Source organism: Canariomyces notabilis (genome assembly GCF_033297395.1).
Source record: "Canariomyces notabilis strain CBS 508.74 unplaced genomic scaffold N656scaffold_6, whole genome shotgun sequence".
Lineage (NCBI taxonomy): Eukaryota > Fungi > Ascomycota > Sordariomycetes > Sordariales > Chaetomiaceae > Canariomyces > Canariomyces notabilis.
In genome coordinates, this window is record NW_027041828.1 from 889,964 (window position 1) to 904,760 (window position 14,797).

At 53.1% G+C, this 14,797-nt stretch overlaps 6 protein-coding genes across 6 annotated transcripts; 3 read left to right on the forward strand and 3 right to left on the reverse strand.

Annotated features, from left to right (window-relative positions):
- Positions 1 to 6: 6 nt before the first annotated feature.
- Positions 7 to 946, reverse strand: N656DRAFT_584296 (uncharacterized protein). Its single transcript, XM_064810183.1, has one exon. It carries the CDS (start codon positions 837 to 839, stop codon positions 363 to 365), a length of 477 nt encoding a protein of 158 aa, XP_064671879.1. The 5' UTR covers positions 840 to 946; the 3' UTR covers positions 7 to 362.
- Positions 695 to 1,705, reverse strand: N656DRAFT_584410 (uncharacterized protein). Its single transcript, XM_064810184.1, has 3 exons — positions 1,088 to 1,705; positions 975 to 1,036; positions 695 to 901 (listed from the first exon to the last, which is right to left on the reverse strand). The coding sequence occupies exons 1-3, from the start codon at positions 1,478 to 1,480 to the stop codon at positions 847 to 849; spliced, it is 510 nt and encodes a 169-aa protein (XP_064671880.1). The 5' UTR covers positions 1,481 to 1,705; the 3' UTR covers positions 695 to 846.
- Positions 1,706 to 2,207: 502 nt separating this feature from the next.
- Positions 2,208 to 2,665, forward strand: N656DRAFT_584491 (uncharacterized protein). Its single transcript, XM_064810185.1, has one exon. The coding sequence runs from the start codon at positions 2,246 to 2,248 to the stop codon at positions 2,474 to 2,476; it is 231 nt and encodes a 76-aa protein (XP_064671881.1). The 5' UTR covers positions 2,208 to 2,245; the 3' UTR covers positions 2,477 to 2,665.
- Positions 2,666 to 2,854: 189 nt separating this feature from the next.
- N656DRAFT_796787 (guanine nucleotide binding protein, alpha subunit) lies at positions 2,855 to 4,089 on the forward strand (the record flags this gene model as incomplete). The annotated part of the gene is made up of 4 exons (XM_064817566.1): positions 2,855 to 2,972; positions 3,035 to 3,377; positions 3,434 to 3,990; positions 4,046 to 4,089. The coding sequence occupies 4 exons, from the start codon at positions 2,855 to 2,857 to the stop codon at positions 4,087 to 4,089; spliced, it is 1,062 nt and encodes a 353-aa protein (XP_064671882.1).
- Positions 4,090 to 6,261: 2,172 nt separating this feature from the next.
- On the reverse strand, positions 6,262 to 11,119 carry N656DRAFT_706115 (ARM repeat-containing protein; the record flags this gene model as incomplete). Its single annotated transcript, XM_064811329.1, has 3 exons — positions 6,262 to 7,221; positions 7,281 to 10,724; positions 10,790 to 11,119. The coding sequence occupies 3 exons, from the start codon at positions 11,117 to 11,119 to the stop codon at positions 6,262 to 6,264; spliced, it is 4,734 nt and encodes a 1,577-aa protein (XP_064671883.1).
- Positions 11,120 to 13,186: 2,067 nt separating this feature from the next.
- Positions 13,187 to 14,624, forward strand: N656DRAFT_843860 (uncharacterized protein; the record flags this gene model as incomplete). The annotated part of the gene is made up of 4 exons (XM_064819109.1): positions 13,187 to 13,295; positions 13,354 to 13,585; positions 13,647 to 14,432; positions 14,538 to 14,624. 4 exons carry the CDS (start codon positions 13,187 to 13,189, stop codon positions 14,554 to 14,556), a joined length of 1,146 nt encoding a protein of 381 aa, XP_064671884.1. The 3' UTR covers positions 14,557 to 14,624.
- Between the last annotated feature and the right edge of the window lie 173 nt (positions 14,625 to 14,797).

Consider the following 14,797-nt stretch of genomic DNA (forward strand, 5'->3'; position numbering starts at 1 on the left):
ACGGGGCTATCATCCAGTTGGGAAGACGAAGGTCTGAACAGAATTGTGTTCTTTGGACATCTCATCTGAAATCAGCGAAAACAGTGAGACATGCCGCTCCAGGCTCGCCGCTCTTCGTGCCTGCCGACGCAGCCACTCCTAACCATTTCCGTCCCTGCTTCTAGAACATTTCCCGTTTTATCCTAGCGCGGCCGACGCCAGACTGGAGACCGACGTGATCAATACGAATACATCTGAGTTCTATCAGCGATGGCTGGCACACTGGTCATTCAAAAGTTAATGACTGATAACAGCCCCGGAACAGACGAAACGGCATGGCCGGCGGCGTCGAGCAATCCCGTCAGCGGCTTTGCGCAATTCCTTCAGCTGCAAGAGGATCGCCGTCCGATCCGTTGGGGCTTTGATTGATTGTAACCAATCGCTGCAAATCCCCCGCCCTCCCCTGACAATCGTCCTTTTCGGTTTGTCAGGCACGCCAGGAACCAGCCAAACTGTGGGGAAGGTGCAAAGGGGTCGGCTCCACAGTAGTTCCATGGCGAGCATGGACTCCCGGTTCTCTTACTGCACCTGCGAACCAATAGTCCATCGCTGGAGAAGGGTTTGATGAAGCTGGAGGGGAAGTCACGCCTGATCAGGTGGATTTGCAAGTAATCATTATTTTCACATCCGAAGGTTAGCGAGTCTTGACAACCGTGAAGTAATGACAGAGAAAGGGATCCCCTTGCTAAGAGATATCTACATATCTGCCCCCTTATAACGTTAAGCAGTTTCGGATTTCCCTGTAACATACGGGACTGTTGCATACCGTACTTGGGGGATCGACTACTACGTCCGTGCATGTATTTTCTACGATACGATGCAATCAATAAGGGAAAGACGAGAATTCTCTGCCTTCTGTCTGCTTGTTCGTTCAAGATCTAATGTCAGTCACGTGGGCACCAAGGTCGGAACTGACAGGCAGATGCGCTGATTACTTCCTGGCTGCAAGATCTGAACGCAGTAACATCGCGGGCGGCGGTCGGCAATGCCATAGGATCTATCTGGCCAGTCAGTTTCAGCGGCCCGAGGCAGTGGGTTGCGATCGTACGAAGTAACAAGGACAGCATTGACCCTCTGCCAATTGTAGCAGCGCTTTTGGAGACCGCATAAACTGGCGGGCTCCGCCTTTGTCGCATACAATGGCCATTCGAGAACAGATTCCAGAAGCGTGGAAGCGTGGAAGAAGAAACCTCGCCAGCCAGTAGATCAACCCGCTGTGGCGGGTAAGCATGCATGAAACCTGCGGCACAGGGCCAACGACCCGCAAGTTTGACGACCTTCTTAAAGATTTCATGTCTGTTGGTACTCCGTAGGCCTTACAAACATAGCGTAGCAGTCGTTCGAAGAGGGGATCTCGATAGGCCGAACATGGCGTGAAAACGTGACTTGCTGCAACGCGGCGAACGTGTTTTGGGGCCTTGTTTCGCTCAAGGGCGGCCATCGCAAACTAGCCGTAAGTGTCTCTGATAGCTCTTGCTATCAATTCAGTCCGGGACCCGGTAGACTTGCGGGTTGCCGGCCCATGGTCATAATCGTGCATGGTCGGGAGGTATTGGCCAAGACAGTACCGTTTAAGGCCTCCGCAAGCAGCAAGAAGGTGATATACCTCCGTGACAAAATCCTTGACAAAATCCGAAGAGGCATCAACTGTATATAGAGCTGTAAGGTTTTCAAGAGAGAAAGCGGGAAAGGGCAATACGAATTAATACGCAAACCTTGTCGGTTTCTCGTGTCACTGTGACGGGATTCATGATCTCTCACTAGATCGATAATCCCGATTTAATATGAGCTGTCGCTGCTAGCGTGGGCGCCACTGGATTCTTGTCCTCCCGGAGTGGAGAGAGGTGTTGGCGTCGTTCAGGAAGTCTTCATTTTCGTGTTATCTGCCGGCTTCAAACGCAACAACCTCCAAGACCAAAGTAGCCTGCTTCCGTACTTTGCCAGTGTTCTGCCTCGCTATGCCCATTGCTGAGGAAGAACACTGATTTCGAACGTAGCCTTATGTATGATGAATTGCGGCGACCTGGGATGCGGCGCAAAATGGCAATGGTCTCAGGGTCGACAGGGGCCCTCTTTTTTGCAAGAAACAATCCCGGCCTTCTGACCATTTAGGGACCGTGAGCGCCCCACTTATTCTGTGCGATGGAAAAAATTGATTCGCCAGTGGAGGCTGGCTCCCAATGCTTTCCCCGAAATCCCAGCGTGCATGGCTCCGCATCTCACATTAACACAAGCAGCCCTCCCACTCTTCGCCCTTCCCCCAACCTTCGGTTCACACGTTTCTGCGATCGGAGAGCAGCAAGGCCAAACGTTCCCCTTTTCCATTGCCCGGAAGGACCGCTTTTTACGGCCCTGCGTATCTGTCCCATTGAACGTCTTTCTTTTTCCTAATTTTCGTCACTCTTTCGGCTTCAATCTTGATTGCCGGCTCGAGTGAAGGTGCGGCAAGTCAGCCAACGAGCGAGTAAGTAACCCGGCTTACCAAGCGCCACGGCGCGAACCCCCTCGCACCCCAAGGCATTCGAACCACCACGATTCCTAGAAATTCTGCCGGTGGTGCATGCATTTTGGGCCCGTCGGCTTGCGATACATCACGTTCTCTTCCAAGCTCTGCCTCGCTGGGCCTGTCCTTTGCGACCGCGCCGTGGAGATTGGCGACAAAAGACCTCGTCGAACTCAGGGGCTCTGACTACATCTGTTGACCGCGATGCACATCAGACTAACCTGTGCAACCCATCAGCAGAACGCCTTATCTCCGTCTTTCGATCGAGTACACACTCCCTATAACTGATTTTACCTTCGACAGATATCCAAAATGGGTTGCGGAATGAGTACGGAGGAGAAGGAGGGCAAGGCCCGGAACGAGGAGATTGAGAATCAATTGAAGAGGGATCGTATGCAACAACGCAACGAGATCAAGATGTTGCTTCTGGGTACGTCGAATTGCTTCGCCAACCGTAGCCCGCGTGCTCTGTATCCTAACATGACCGCATAGGTGCTGGTGAATCCGGAAAGTCGACAATCCTGAAGCAGATGAAGCTTATCCACGAGGGCGGTTATTCACGCGACGAGCGGGAATCCTTCAAGGAGATTATCTTCAGCAACACGGTCCAGTCCATGCGCGTCATTCTCGAGGCGATGGAGTCCTTGGAGCTGCCGCTTGCCGACCCGCGCATGGAATACCACGTCCAGACCATCTTCATGCAACCAGCCCAGATCGAGGGAGATGTCTTACCCCCCGAGGTCGGCAACGCGATTGAGGCGCTTTGGGGTGATGCTGGTGTTCAGAGCTGCTTCAAGCGGTCAAGAGAGTACCAATTGAACGACTCGGCGAGATAGTATGCTCCTTCCCCATGTGTGTGTTTCTATCGGCCCGCCGCTGACAGTGTCCCAGCTATTTTGATAACATCCAGCGTATCGCAGCCCCAGACTACATGCCCAATGATCAGGATGTTTTGCGGTCGCGTGTCAAGACGACTGGTATCACCGAGACGACCTTCATTATCGGCGAACTCACGTACCGCATGTTCGACGTCGGTGGTCAGCGGTCGGAGCGGAAGAAGTGGATTCACTGCTTCGAGAACGTCACCACCATCCTGTTCCTGGTCGCCATCTCCGAGTACGATCAGCTTCTGTTCGAAGACGAGACGGTCAACCGCATGCAAGAAGCGCTCACGCTGTTTGACTCGATCTGCAACTCGAGGTGGTTCATCAAGACTTCCATCATCCTCTTCCTCAACAAGATTGATCGCTTCAAGGAGAAGCTGCCCGTCAGCCCGATGAAGAACTACTTCCCCGACTACGAGGGTGGTGACGACTACGGCGCGGCATGCGACTACATCCTCAACCGCTTCGTCAGCCTGAACCAGCACGAGAGCAAGCAGATCTACACACATTTCACATGCGCGACCGACACAACGCAAATCCGCTTCGTCATGGCGGCGGTAAACGGTAAATCACACTCTTTTCTCCCCACCAGTGGTTCAAGATGCTGACCGCGTACCAGATATCATCATTCAAGAGAACCTGCGCCTCTGCGGCCTCATCTGAGGAGAGATTACGCGTTCAAGAAGTCCGCACCTTCACCCCTTGTGCTTGTACCCAGTTCCCGATATACCCACTCCGGGCTGGATATGGAATCGTCGGATATTACGACACTTCCGCCCTTTCCATGTACCCGGATTCCCCTACCCACCTTGGTACATCTGCCCGGGATCGCGACGACAAAGGCCGCCCGGTCAGGATCACGCTACGGGCTTGAAGATGATGTACGGAAGGCAAGCCGTACCACCCTGTGGAAAGAGACGAGGGGGGATAAATATGCTATTTAATCATGAAGTGTCATTGTCCTATTTTCTTAACTCGTGTATGATCCCTTCTTTCTCTTTTCTCTTAATTCTCTCTCTCTTTCCCATCTGTTGCTGGTCAAGGCAGCAAGCACGATATCATGGTACCCTCCCTCCCGAACCGAATGCTGGATGAATATGGCGTGAAAGTGAACCCTGATATTTTGCGGTTTGATTTGCGGGAACGGGGGACGGGGAAACGAGGTGTGATAGCTGGCCAAGGTGGCGGCAACCTGGGAGGTATGGATGTGATGTGTGCTTGTGCTGTATGACGGGAGCGGGAGGTCGTTGAGCAACACGTGGATTCTGGGGGCGCGGGCATATACCAGTGATTAGGGTACTCATATTCTGCTGTTTTTATCCCATTCCATTTTTAATCCTCTTTAAAATGGTCTGGTCATTCCCAAATCGCCGCCGTCTTTTCATGTTGCTGTTGCCCTTGCCTGTCTCTCTGGTTTTGTCTGCTTTTTCTCTTCCTCTTTTTCCAAAGGAGCACGGCGGATGCGGGACATGTAGATACCTGATGCCGGGGGTACCGGGGGGCTCTACTACTACTACCACCTACGTACCACCATCACTCACTACATACCCATTGAATGAACCATGGTTTATTCATCTCGCGGTTGGTTGCGTGCTGAGTTTCGCTGGTTTCTGAAGAAATAACGCTTGGTACTGTACATGGCGAATGGAACTGCCATCAAACAGACGCCATTCGCCGCACCTGTCTGCGCGTGAGTGCTGGGTTCTTCCGCTCGTGGGTCTTATGGAAACCTGTGAGCTCATTAGTGAAGGTGGGTACGTCGTTTCCCGGAAGCTATGGGGTTGCGGTTCGTCGATGTTGTGGATAGGATAGGGACAGATTGATGGAGGCGTGGTTGTGAAGGATATATACCTAGTTTGCCGATGGTGGTGATTGTACGCATAATACCCCGTAGTTAGCTTGTGCATGGCAGTATTCATAAGGTACTTTTTACTGATCTGCCGTAGATCCCGAAATTCAAAACGGAACGAGACGCATAGAAGACCGGTATAAACGCCATGGTTGATCGACTCATACTACATATTACCCCGTCGGTTGACACCTGTCAGAGCATGAGTGATTGACCGGGTACGGCTTGCCAAGTTTAATACCGATCCCGCCCATTAACCCGGTGACAGATCATCATGTAGGGTGCCCCTGAGCCAACTACCACGCTATACGCCTAGTACGAAGTTAATTCTATGATAATGTGACGGGCAGGCGGGATGGTTTGTTCTACCCGCATGTTTTGGCTAGATGCTTCATCGCCAGAGCTTCGCTACGGCCACCAAGATGTTCGTTAAACAACAATGGACAGATCATACAAGGTGTCTTTCGCTTATGCTTTTATATCTAGGAGCCATGAAGGCAAGCCATGAATTATACATGCCACAGCAGGTAGCTACGGAGTAGATCTGATTGCTACCTGCGAGCGAAGAACTACGAACCCAATTCCCTACTAGATTGAAGCATTGTCGCCTGCGCACACATAGAATAACGTAGCGGTATATACATACAGAAACATGTGCCCACCCTCCCAGCACGTCCAAATAATGCGGTGGGAGCAACACCAAGGTAGATATTACCACCGGCTGGGTTGGTCTCGGCCCAAGCTTGCGATCTATGTCCGGCTACCATCCCTTTGCCAGTGCTCGACCCCGAAGCGAGGAAGGGAAAAAGGGGCCATCGTACTGTGCGCACATCTCAAAGGAAATAAAATACCAAATCAACCATCGTCATCACCACCGACCATGCACCCATAAATAAACAACCTTCCCTTGAACCTGCCATCTCCTCACCGGGCTGCTTCCGTCACGGCGACTATATATCCAGCCTATTCCCACATCCACATCTCCTTCACTCGTCATCATCACCGCCAGCCTTTTTCCTCCCTCTTGTTACCCTGCCTCCTATTTTCGCCGGAGCAGAGACGGCAGCAGCACCAGCCTTGCCCTTTGGCGCGGCTTTAGTTTTGCTCGGGGCAGGCTTCGCTTTGGGTGGAGGGGCGGCGGCTTTGCCTCGGCGAGTCGACCGTGCCGGGGGGGTCGTCTCATCTTCTTTCTCTTCGGCCGCCTCTTCCTCGCCTTCTTTCTCAGCCTCCTCGTTCTTTTCTTCCGGATCATCCATCTCAACATCCTCCGGCTCGCTCTCGGGCTTATCACCACGGCCACGGCCACGACCACGACCACGGTTACCATTCTTTGCTGGGGCCGGAGCCGGAGCAGGTTTGGCCTTTCTGCTTTTGCGTGCAGCGGGACGTTTTTCTTCCTCCACGTTCTCTTCCTCGTTCTTGTCCTCGTTCTCCGCCTCTTTTTCCTCCTCCCTCTCCTCCTCTTTCTCCTCCTCCCTCTCCTCCTCCTCAACCTCAATAGTTCCGCCTTCATTCTCGGACGCTTCCTTACCCTCCTCCGGGTCAGCATTATCATCATCGTTGTCGCTCTCCGCCTCATCGTTGTCATCATCACCGTCCGCCTTCTCTACCCTCCCCCCGTCCTCGCCCTCACTGAGGTATTCCCACTCTGCGACGCCGTCAAGCATCTCCTCATCGTCCTCGGACGAGTCGCGTTCAATGTATGACGCATTAGCGTTCCGTGACCTGCCGCTGCGCCGACGATCACCCTCCGCCATGGGTGGCGACGCTCTCGGTTTCTTTGGCTGCTTGGCCGGCGCTTTTTTAGTCTTTACCGCCGCAGTCGGCCTCTTGAGCTTCGGTTCCTTTGCTTGTTGAGCCCCGGAGCTGGAGGACGATTGAACCTTGGTTCTCTTGCTTGGTGGATGGTGATTGTCGGTCCGGTCGTCGGCAACTGATTTTCGTTTCTTGGGAGAAAGTATTAGTGTGGGTCCAAGATTGACGGAAGGGCAAGTGGGAAGCATACCTTCTTACGATCCATCGCCCGCAAGAGCTCATCAAGCTTTTCGTCGATTCCGTCCGGGACAAACTGCTTCTCTGCAATCTGCTGGGCCTCTTCGTGGGACTTCAACGCCGAGTACAACCCAACGGGCAATCCGACCTTGCCCGGGTAGGCGGTGAAGGCCCAGTTCTTCTTCTCCTGCCATTTTCGAATGACAGCTTGAGCCAGGTCGCTCAGCACCTGGTGATTGTTACTCTCCGGGTCGAGCCCGTCCTGCGTCTGCTTGACCCGCTCAGCGTACTTATAGATCAAGCCGAGATTGGAGTCAGTCGCTACCAAGCTAACGTAGAAGAGGATATAGCGGGCATGGTCGACCAGTTCGTCCATTTCGGCGCTGTAGTCGGGGTGATGCGCAAGCAGTGACAGGAGACGTGCCATGACGGCCTCAAGGACTGGTTGCTTGTGATCTTGGAAATACCTCGCCCGCGACCGAATCCAGGTCTCTGTCCGCTGCTTGAACTCGGTGCTGGGCTCAAAAGCAGTCAAAAAGACGATGGTGTAGAAGCGCGAGCGCAGCTTGCCGTCGGCGAGGTACTTTTGCAGTTTCCTGACAAATTCGTGACGCACCTCCTGGACCGCATCTTGGGTTGTGAGTGCGAGGGTGTTGAAGTCTTGTGGACTCAGGAGATCGTCAAAGTGCTTTTGTGTGCAGAGCTTCAATAGCAGCTGCGCCGCCAGCAGACGCAACCGCGACCGATGATGCTTCGGTGTCACCTTCGTTTTAGAGAGTTCGCCCTTGCTGCTGACCAGCTTCATCAGCAACTTCCAGACTGGCTTGGCTTTTTGCTTCGCCTCGATGGCGTCTTCTGTACTTCTGAGCCTGTTCGCCAGAGTCTTGAGCGCCAGGCATTTTGCCTGGCATTCTTCATCCAACTCGGCGTCATCAACCCAGTCCGGATCTTGGTCAGTGCCCTCTTGGCGAACCTCAAGAAGGACCTGTTGAACAGCCATGTCTAGAATCTTATCCTCTGCCTCTTCCGTGACCTTGGGCGCGAGGAGCTCAAGTTGGCTCATGGTGGCAAGCTTGTTGAGAAAGTGAGTCGTCCCATAAGTCCAATCTTTCAGGGTCCTCTGAAGGAGATCTGTCGCGCTGACCATACTTTTGTCATCCTTTTTAGAGAGCAAAATGTTGACAGCATACTTGGATGCCTTGGCGGGCTGGCCGTAGAGTGCATAGTTGATCATGGTCCGCGCAAACTCTCTGTCCAAAGGAACATCCTTGGGATATTTGCGAGCATAAGCTGAGCAGGCTTTCAAAGTCTCGGCAACAACCGGATCGTTTTCTCTGGTGGAAGTGGGCGCTTGATCTACGAGATCCTTGCAAAGTTGTCCAATATGCGTCTTGAACAGATCAGGATTTCGTTGCGATATCTCGTTCAAGACCTCATGGGCGACCGGCCCCATGCCGTCTTTGTCCGATCTGGAATATTCCATAATGGCTGATAGGTGGCTTCGGTTGAACATGAGAGAGCCGGACCGGTAGAGTAAGGGTAACAATGTATCGCGGATCGAAGGGTCCTTGCTCGTCTGGATGCGCTTAACTAACTCCTTCAATGCTTTGTGAACAGTCTTGAAGTCGTGCTCCTGGCCAATGACATATTTAACTAGATTGTAATTGCGACGATCATTGGCCTTGGCGAACCTAAAGAGATCCTGCTTGCTCTTGACTTCATCGGGGAGAAATTGTGCGATATAATTGATGGTCTTGTGGAGATTGCTCGTTTTCTTGTCAGCCTCATCGTCCATTACACCTCCATTGTAAAGGTCGCATTGCTTGATGAATGTCTCGAGGACGTGGGCGAACTGGGGTTGTCTTGCTTGCATGGCGAAGAAGGCCTTCTTTGCCATGGGGTCAAGAGATCGGACGAGCAGCAAAATCCTCTCGGCCCGGATCGCGTCTTGATCGAAAGCTGCTGTCGCGCCGGTCTGAGATTGGGGGTTCCCATTCGATCCAGTGCCCTTCGACCCCTTCTTGGGTGGCGGATACGAAAGGGGCACAAGACATTCATATATGACGCGATCCAACAGGACATTAAGTTCAGGATCATTGACATAGAATGCGCTGTAAATGCGAGTCGGCACGCCTCCGAGGGCTGCGGTCACCGCGTCGTTTCCGGCGAGCAGCTCCCCGGTCGCGGCCGCCCAGAGCTTTCCCAGAAGTGACATGGCGGCCACTCTCACTGCTGGTTTCTTGTCACGGCAGCGGTCGGCCAGGGTGGATAGGACGGAGCCCTCTTTAGAGACACCCCCGTTGGGCCCGAGCTTCAAAATAATGTCCTGAAAGCTGAAGGTCTCAATGGCCTTGACGGCCGCCAATCTGACCCGCTCGTCACTGTCAGAAAGCTTCTCGCCTATCCCCTGAATCAAAGCCGTCTCGTCTTCACGGCCAAGACCGATACCGCCGGCAGAGGTCGAGAGGATGTACCCTACAGCGGTTGTCCAGGCAGCACGAATTGCGGCAGCCTTATCGTTCTTTCTGCTAAGGAAGTTGTGAAAGGTCATGTGGTGAGTCTGTGGAAACGAGATAGCGGAGAGCGGCGTGGTCAGAATGTTGGCAGCTTGAGCCTCTGTCCGGTCGTCGTCCTCTAGTCTCAGGGGCGGGTAAGCAGCGGGATCGAGGGCTGGCGGAGGGGGTGGCCCTGCTGCGCCAATGCCCGATATCATGTCTCCCAGAGTCTCTGTTGCAAGCTGCCGAAGGTGCACATTGTCGGCCGAAAGCTCAGCATCAACTTGGGGAACGACGTTCTGCAAGATCTGGGGAGCAGCCTTCCAGACCTCTCGGATAAGCGTGTGCGCCTTTCTTAGTTCTCTAAGATCCGATTCGGACGGGCCGGACGGGCCATCTTCGTCATCCTCGCCATCTTCATCCCTGTGATCGTGCCGCCCGGCAAAACTCGTCGCGTCGACGATAACATCGCTGAAATACTGGCTGACAAAGCGGGCCATTTTATCCGGGTATAGCTGGCACATGTGCTTGACTATTTGATAGGCCTCAGGTTCTTCCTTGGCTAGTAGGGTTGCCTGGGTTTCGTCGAGTGGCACGTGGTCCCGCCTCTCCCTTCCACTTCCTGGAGCAGCCGCTCTAAGAAACTGAGCCATCATCACATCCACAACCTTTGCCGGCAGACTGTTGGCGTCCTCGATGATCACGCCCAACAATTCCTGCATACTGTACTCGACATCCTTGGCGACCTGCTCCCCCGAAGCTGACTTTGACCCGGAGACGCCATCAAAGACAGTGGAGAAGAGATGGAGGAGGAGGTTTTCGCTCCCGTCCACGTCGAGAAGTAGGACGATACTCTTAATCTCGGCAAGGGAACGCAGGACATACTTGTGCTGGTTATTGTATGGATTTGAGGGATCAAAGAGAGAGGGTATGATAGAGGTGACGGTGAGATTGAAGACATCCTGCAAAGAAACGTCCGAGTTAGTTAATTGAGGCAGTGGTGCCGCAATTGGGTGCAGAGCCGTACCTTGAGCTGCGAGGGGGTAAAGGGCGCATCGGGGGCACACAGCCTAAGGATATCGACGACGCAGCAGGCCGTATAGGCTCTGACCCCTTTGTCCTTGTGGTTCAGGAGCTGATGCGATGCGACCTCTTTGGCGACCTTTGTCAGCGAGCTCGTATCCGTTTCTTCCTGATCCATCTCGGCAAGCTCCTTCGTCAGACGGTCGAGCCTTTTGAGGAGCGTGTCGATCGGGATGGGTTTCCCAGGGCGCCATGTCAGCGGCTCGTCGAATTGGAGCTTCACGGTTCCGCCATTTTGTTCCTCCTCTTCTGCCTCAGAGCGGCGGGGCGCCATAGCGCGCAAGAATCACCAATGGCTCCCACTGACAGTCCAATCTTGGAGGCGAGGACAAATTGCGTGTGTCGAGGGATCAATATCGACGTGGTCGACAAGGGAAATGGGATTGAATGCGGCGCGATCGGTAATTGCCGATTTGCTGAAAAGGGCGACAGCGCCTACTAGGCAGAACTGGAGGAAATGTCGGGGGTGTGAATGGTGTCGCAATGTGTCGCGCAGGAACGATGTCATGGGTAAGGTAGAATACTGATTATGAGCTGTTAACCATTGTCGGAGGAGCTGATGGTTGTGTTACGCGCTTTGGGTCGCGTTAGTTGCATGGATTGGGAAAGTATCAAGCAATCGCAGGTGGGGCCAAGGGTCGCGGGGAAATAATCCGGGTATCTAAATAGGGGGTTCCTGCATTGGTCCGAGCTGGATAACCTCAAGTCCTCAACAACAGAAAAACGATACATATCACGGAGGGCACATCGGTTCCGGCCATTGCTATGCACATGATCCATAGAAATCCCTAGCAAAGTCTATGTACTGTACAATATTGATTGGTGTCCTCATAAGCGCTGCGGAGAATTCGTGAACGACATCTCCAGCCGGACCCTGAGCAGAGCCTCTCAAGCCATAGATCGGATGGCAAGCATGATTTTGGACGAGGAGACCATTGATGAACGTCGTCTAATTCTTAACGTCATGAGTTATGCCACTTCGATGTAGTGCTTTTGTTGGGATATGTTTTCAATTCACCCTTGATGTTCAGATTTCCTGGCTCGTGGCAACAATCCTACAGAGCAAGTCGTCAGGGGCTCAAAACCACCTAAATACTCGTAGAAAATAAAGTATCCCCCGTTTCCATGACGCCTGCCATTACTACAGTGACTGGAGGAACCAGGTCCTGCTGGGGTTGATGGTTCGTACTTAAGGACATCTGGTAGACTTTTGGATGCTGACTTCCAACTTCCCCTGAACGCTCCTTCCTTCTGTACTGTGTGCGGTTGCGATGCTGGATGGCATTGTACTTTACGGTGAGTACTCTGATTCGAACGAACTCCACTTGGATGTGCTGACTATGTTTTCAGAAACTCACTTGAGGCTGCGATCTTTGTCAATGGTGGTGGACAGAAAGCGTTCGCGGAGGCCACCAGGTAGCTCTCGTGACTGCGGGTATTACTCTTACTTACACGCTGAACCTGATGGAAACCGATTAGGACTTGAATACTTTTTGTAGTAATCAACAACTTCCAGAGAAGTAGAATGCGAGGGCCTCAAGAGGGCTTGCTTCGGCGACTAAGCCCACTCCCGGGTCTACTCCTTCAAGGGAGTGAGAAGTTTCTGAGCAAGAATTCAAGATTTGCCCCAGGCAGGGTATCTGAAAGCTACCTTCTCGTCTCAAGCAGTTATCCCTCGTTCTGCTCTTTCCTGTTTTGGGAAATCAACTATCTTTCGCATTGCGGTTTGATCCGAAGAGGCCCTCTTTTTCCAGTAAACCTGAACGCACGACCACAGTGCCTCCTGCCTTCACCTCTTCCGCTGCTTCCTGCTCGTGATTAGGCACGCCTGGAAGTTTCTCTCTTTCCCTAATCACTCGGCCTTTCCAGTGCGAGCATAAATTGTCTGCCTCGTGCCACCTCAACCATTTCCTCCCTCCTACAACACAACAACCTACAATCCAAACCGATCGTTCTCTCATCCTCTCACCACTCGTCACTCGTTCAAAACCGCGCACTCGTTTTGATCAGAAACTCTGATCCAAAAAAATCTATTATAACGCTCCAAGCTCAGTAAGTCTGGCATATTTTTCTTCGTCTCCAAGCGAAGGATTTCCGGCGCGAGCGACGTCGCTTCAGTCAAGGGGCTGAAATCGCCTTGTTATCTGCACAAAAGTACTTTCATCGGGGCCTTCTGGTCAGGTACCCGAATCACGCTTTATTCAGGTTCAGAAACCAGCCAATTCCAGAACTGAATGACTTGTGGTTCATCGACCCAGCGAGCTAGACCGCTTGAGGAATCACACAGGCGCTGACTGAACACCAGACGGCAGATAGACTATCACCGTCTCGACTCATCAAGATGGTTTCCATCAACGACAACTCTGGTCGGTCGGTCCGTTCCGCCATGAAGACCTTGGCGACCATCTCCTGTGTGATCTTCATCCTCCTTCTGGGCAACGTTTCTACGGGTATGAATCCGCTCTTAGAGTCAATTATTTTTGTTTTGCCGTTACTAACTCTGCCAAGTTGAGCATTTTGGTGCCGTTGCTCACCGTCTCGACATCCCTGGTTCTGGTCTTCGTCCTGCCGCCATCCCCCGTGGTATCAATGCCGACAACTCTGATCCAAAGGTCGATTGCACCACCACCATCGATTCTGCTATGCCCACTCCTTCAGCTCCTTCCGTCACTGATACCGCGGATGTCGTTCGTGGCACCTCGTCGACCACTGTGACTCAGATCTCCTCCACCGAGACCATGTAAGCATCGCAAGGAACCAAGCGCTCTGAAAGAGCCATGCTAAATGAATCGTTGTCCCAGGACTATGGTCGTGCCATGCCCCTCGCAGCAGACCATGACCGTGACAGTCACTACCTACGCGACCCAGGATGGCACGACTACGATTTCGTGCGGTGTCACTTCCCAGACGGTCACAGTTCGCACTTCAACTTCGACCTCGTTCCGGACCGTGACTTCGACTTCAATCGAGACCGTGATCGAGACTAAGACAGCATACACGACCATCACAGTCTACCCTGTTGGCAGCACCGGTCTTACCACCGTTAGCATCATCGAGACTACCACCATCGGCAGTACCAAAACTACCACCATCGCGAGTACTGAGACAACCACACTCGCTAGTACTGAGACGACCACTGTTGCTACCACCGAGACAGCCACCGTTGGTAGCACCGAGACGACCACTGTTGCCAGCACCGAGACAGCCACTGCTACCAACACCGAGACAACCACTGTTGCCAGCACCGAGACAACCACCGTTGGTAGCACTGGGACCACTCCCGTTGGGAGCACCGAGACCATTACCGTTGGCAGCACCAAGACGACCACGATTGCCACAACCGCACAGCTGACGACTGTTGTGACGCCAGAACCCTCGGGCTACCTGCCCCAGGGCACCGGCACGGGGGCTTCAGCGTCGTGGTACATGACTGGCACCGGGGCCTCTGCGTCGTGGTACGTGAGCCAGTCCGCCAACGGCACATTCTCGGCGGGCATGCCGTCGGCTTCCATTGTGACCTCGGCAGCTGACACCGCTTCTGTGAGCGGCCGTGGTGTGATGTTTTACTTTGTTGTCATGGCCGCTGTGTACGCCGCTGCTTTCATGAATTAGCTATGTACATCCTTGATCTGTTATTGTCCTGGCAGCGGGGGGTTATAGAAATGGGAAATGTTATGGTTGACATGGCTTAGGATTTGGGATGGTGGATAATAATGGGGTTTACTTTTCCCTGCTTGCCGGGGACATGGGGCGTACATCAAGAATGTCTTAGTTTAAGGTAGCTCGGGCTTGACTACCGAGCTGGATGGGATCAGTTCCCAAGGAAATGTCTTAACTTACCCAACTGATTCCATGCTCTCCTTTGATGTGCTTGTGGTTGAGCTCTCGAATAGTGCTCGTTGAGATGGTCCTGAAGCAGGCTTCCCTCGACCTTCTCCCGTCCTTCCACTAA

Bases quoted from the DNA above. Each gene is read 5' to 3' on its own strand.
- N656DRAFT_584296 (XM_064810183.1), bottom strand. From the start codon at position 839: ATGCACGGACGTAGTAGTCGATCCCCCAAGTACGGTATGCAACAGTCC.
- N656DRAFT_584410 (XM_064810184.1), bottom strand. From the start codon at position 1,480: ATGGCCGCCCTTGAGCGAAACAAGGCCCCAAAACACGTTCGCCGCGTT. The intron at 1,037-1,087 runs GTACGATCGCAA...CTGGCCAGATAG, and splicing joins AATGCTGTCCTTGTTACTTC to ATCCTATGGCATTGCCGACC. The intron at 902-974 runs GTAATCAGCGCA...TGAACGAACAAG, and splicing joins TCAGATCTTGCAGCCAGGAA to CAGACAGAAGGCAGAGAATT.
- N656DRAFT_584491 (XM_064810185.1), top strand. From the start codon at position 2,246: ATGGCTCCGCATCTCACATTAACACAAGCAGCCCTCCCACTCTTCGCC.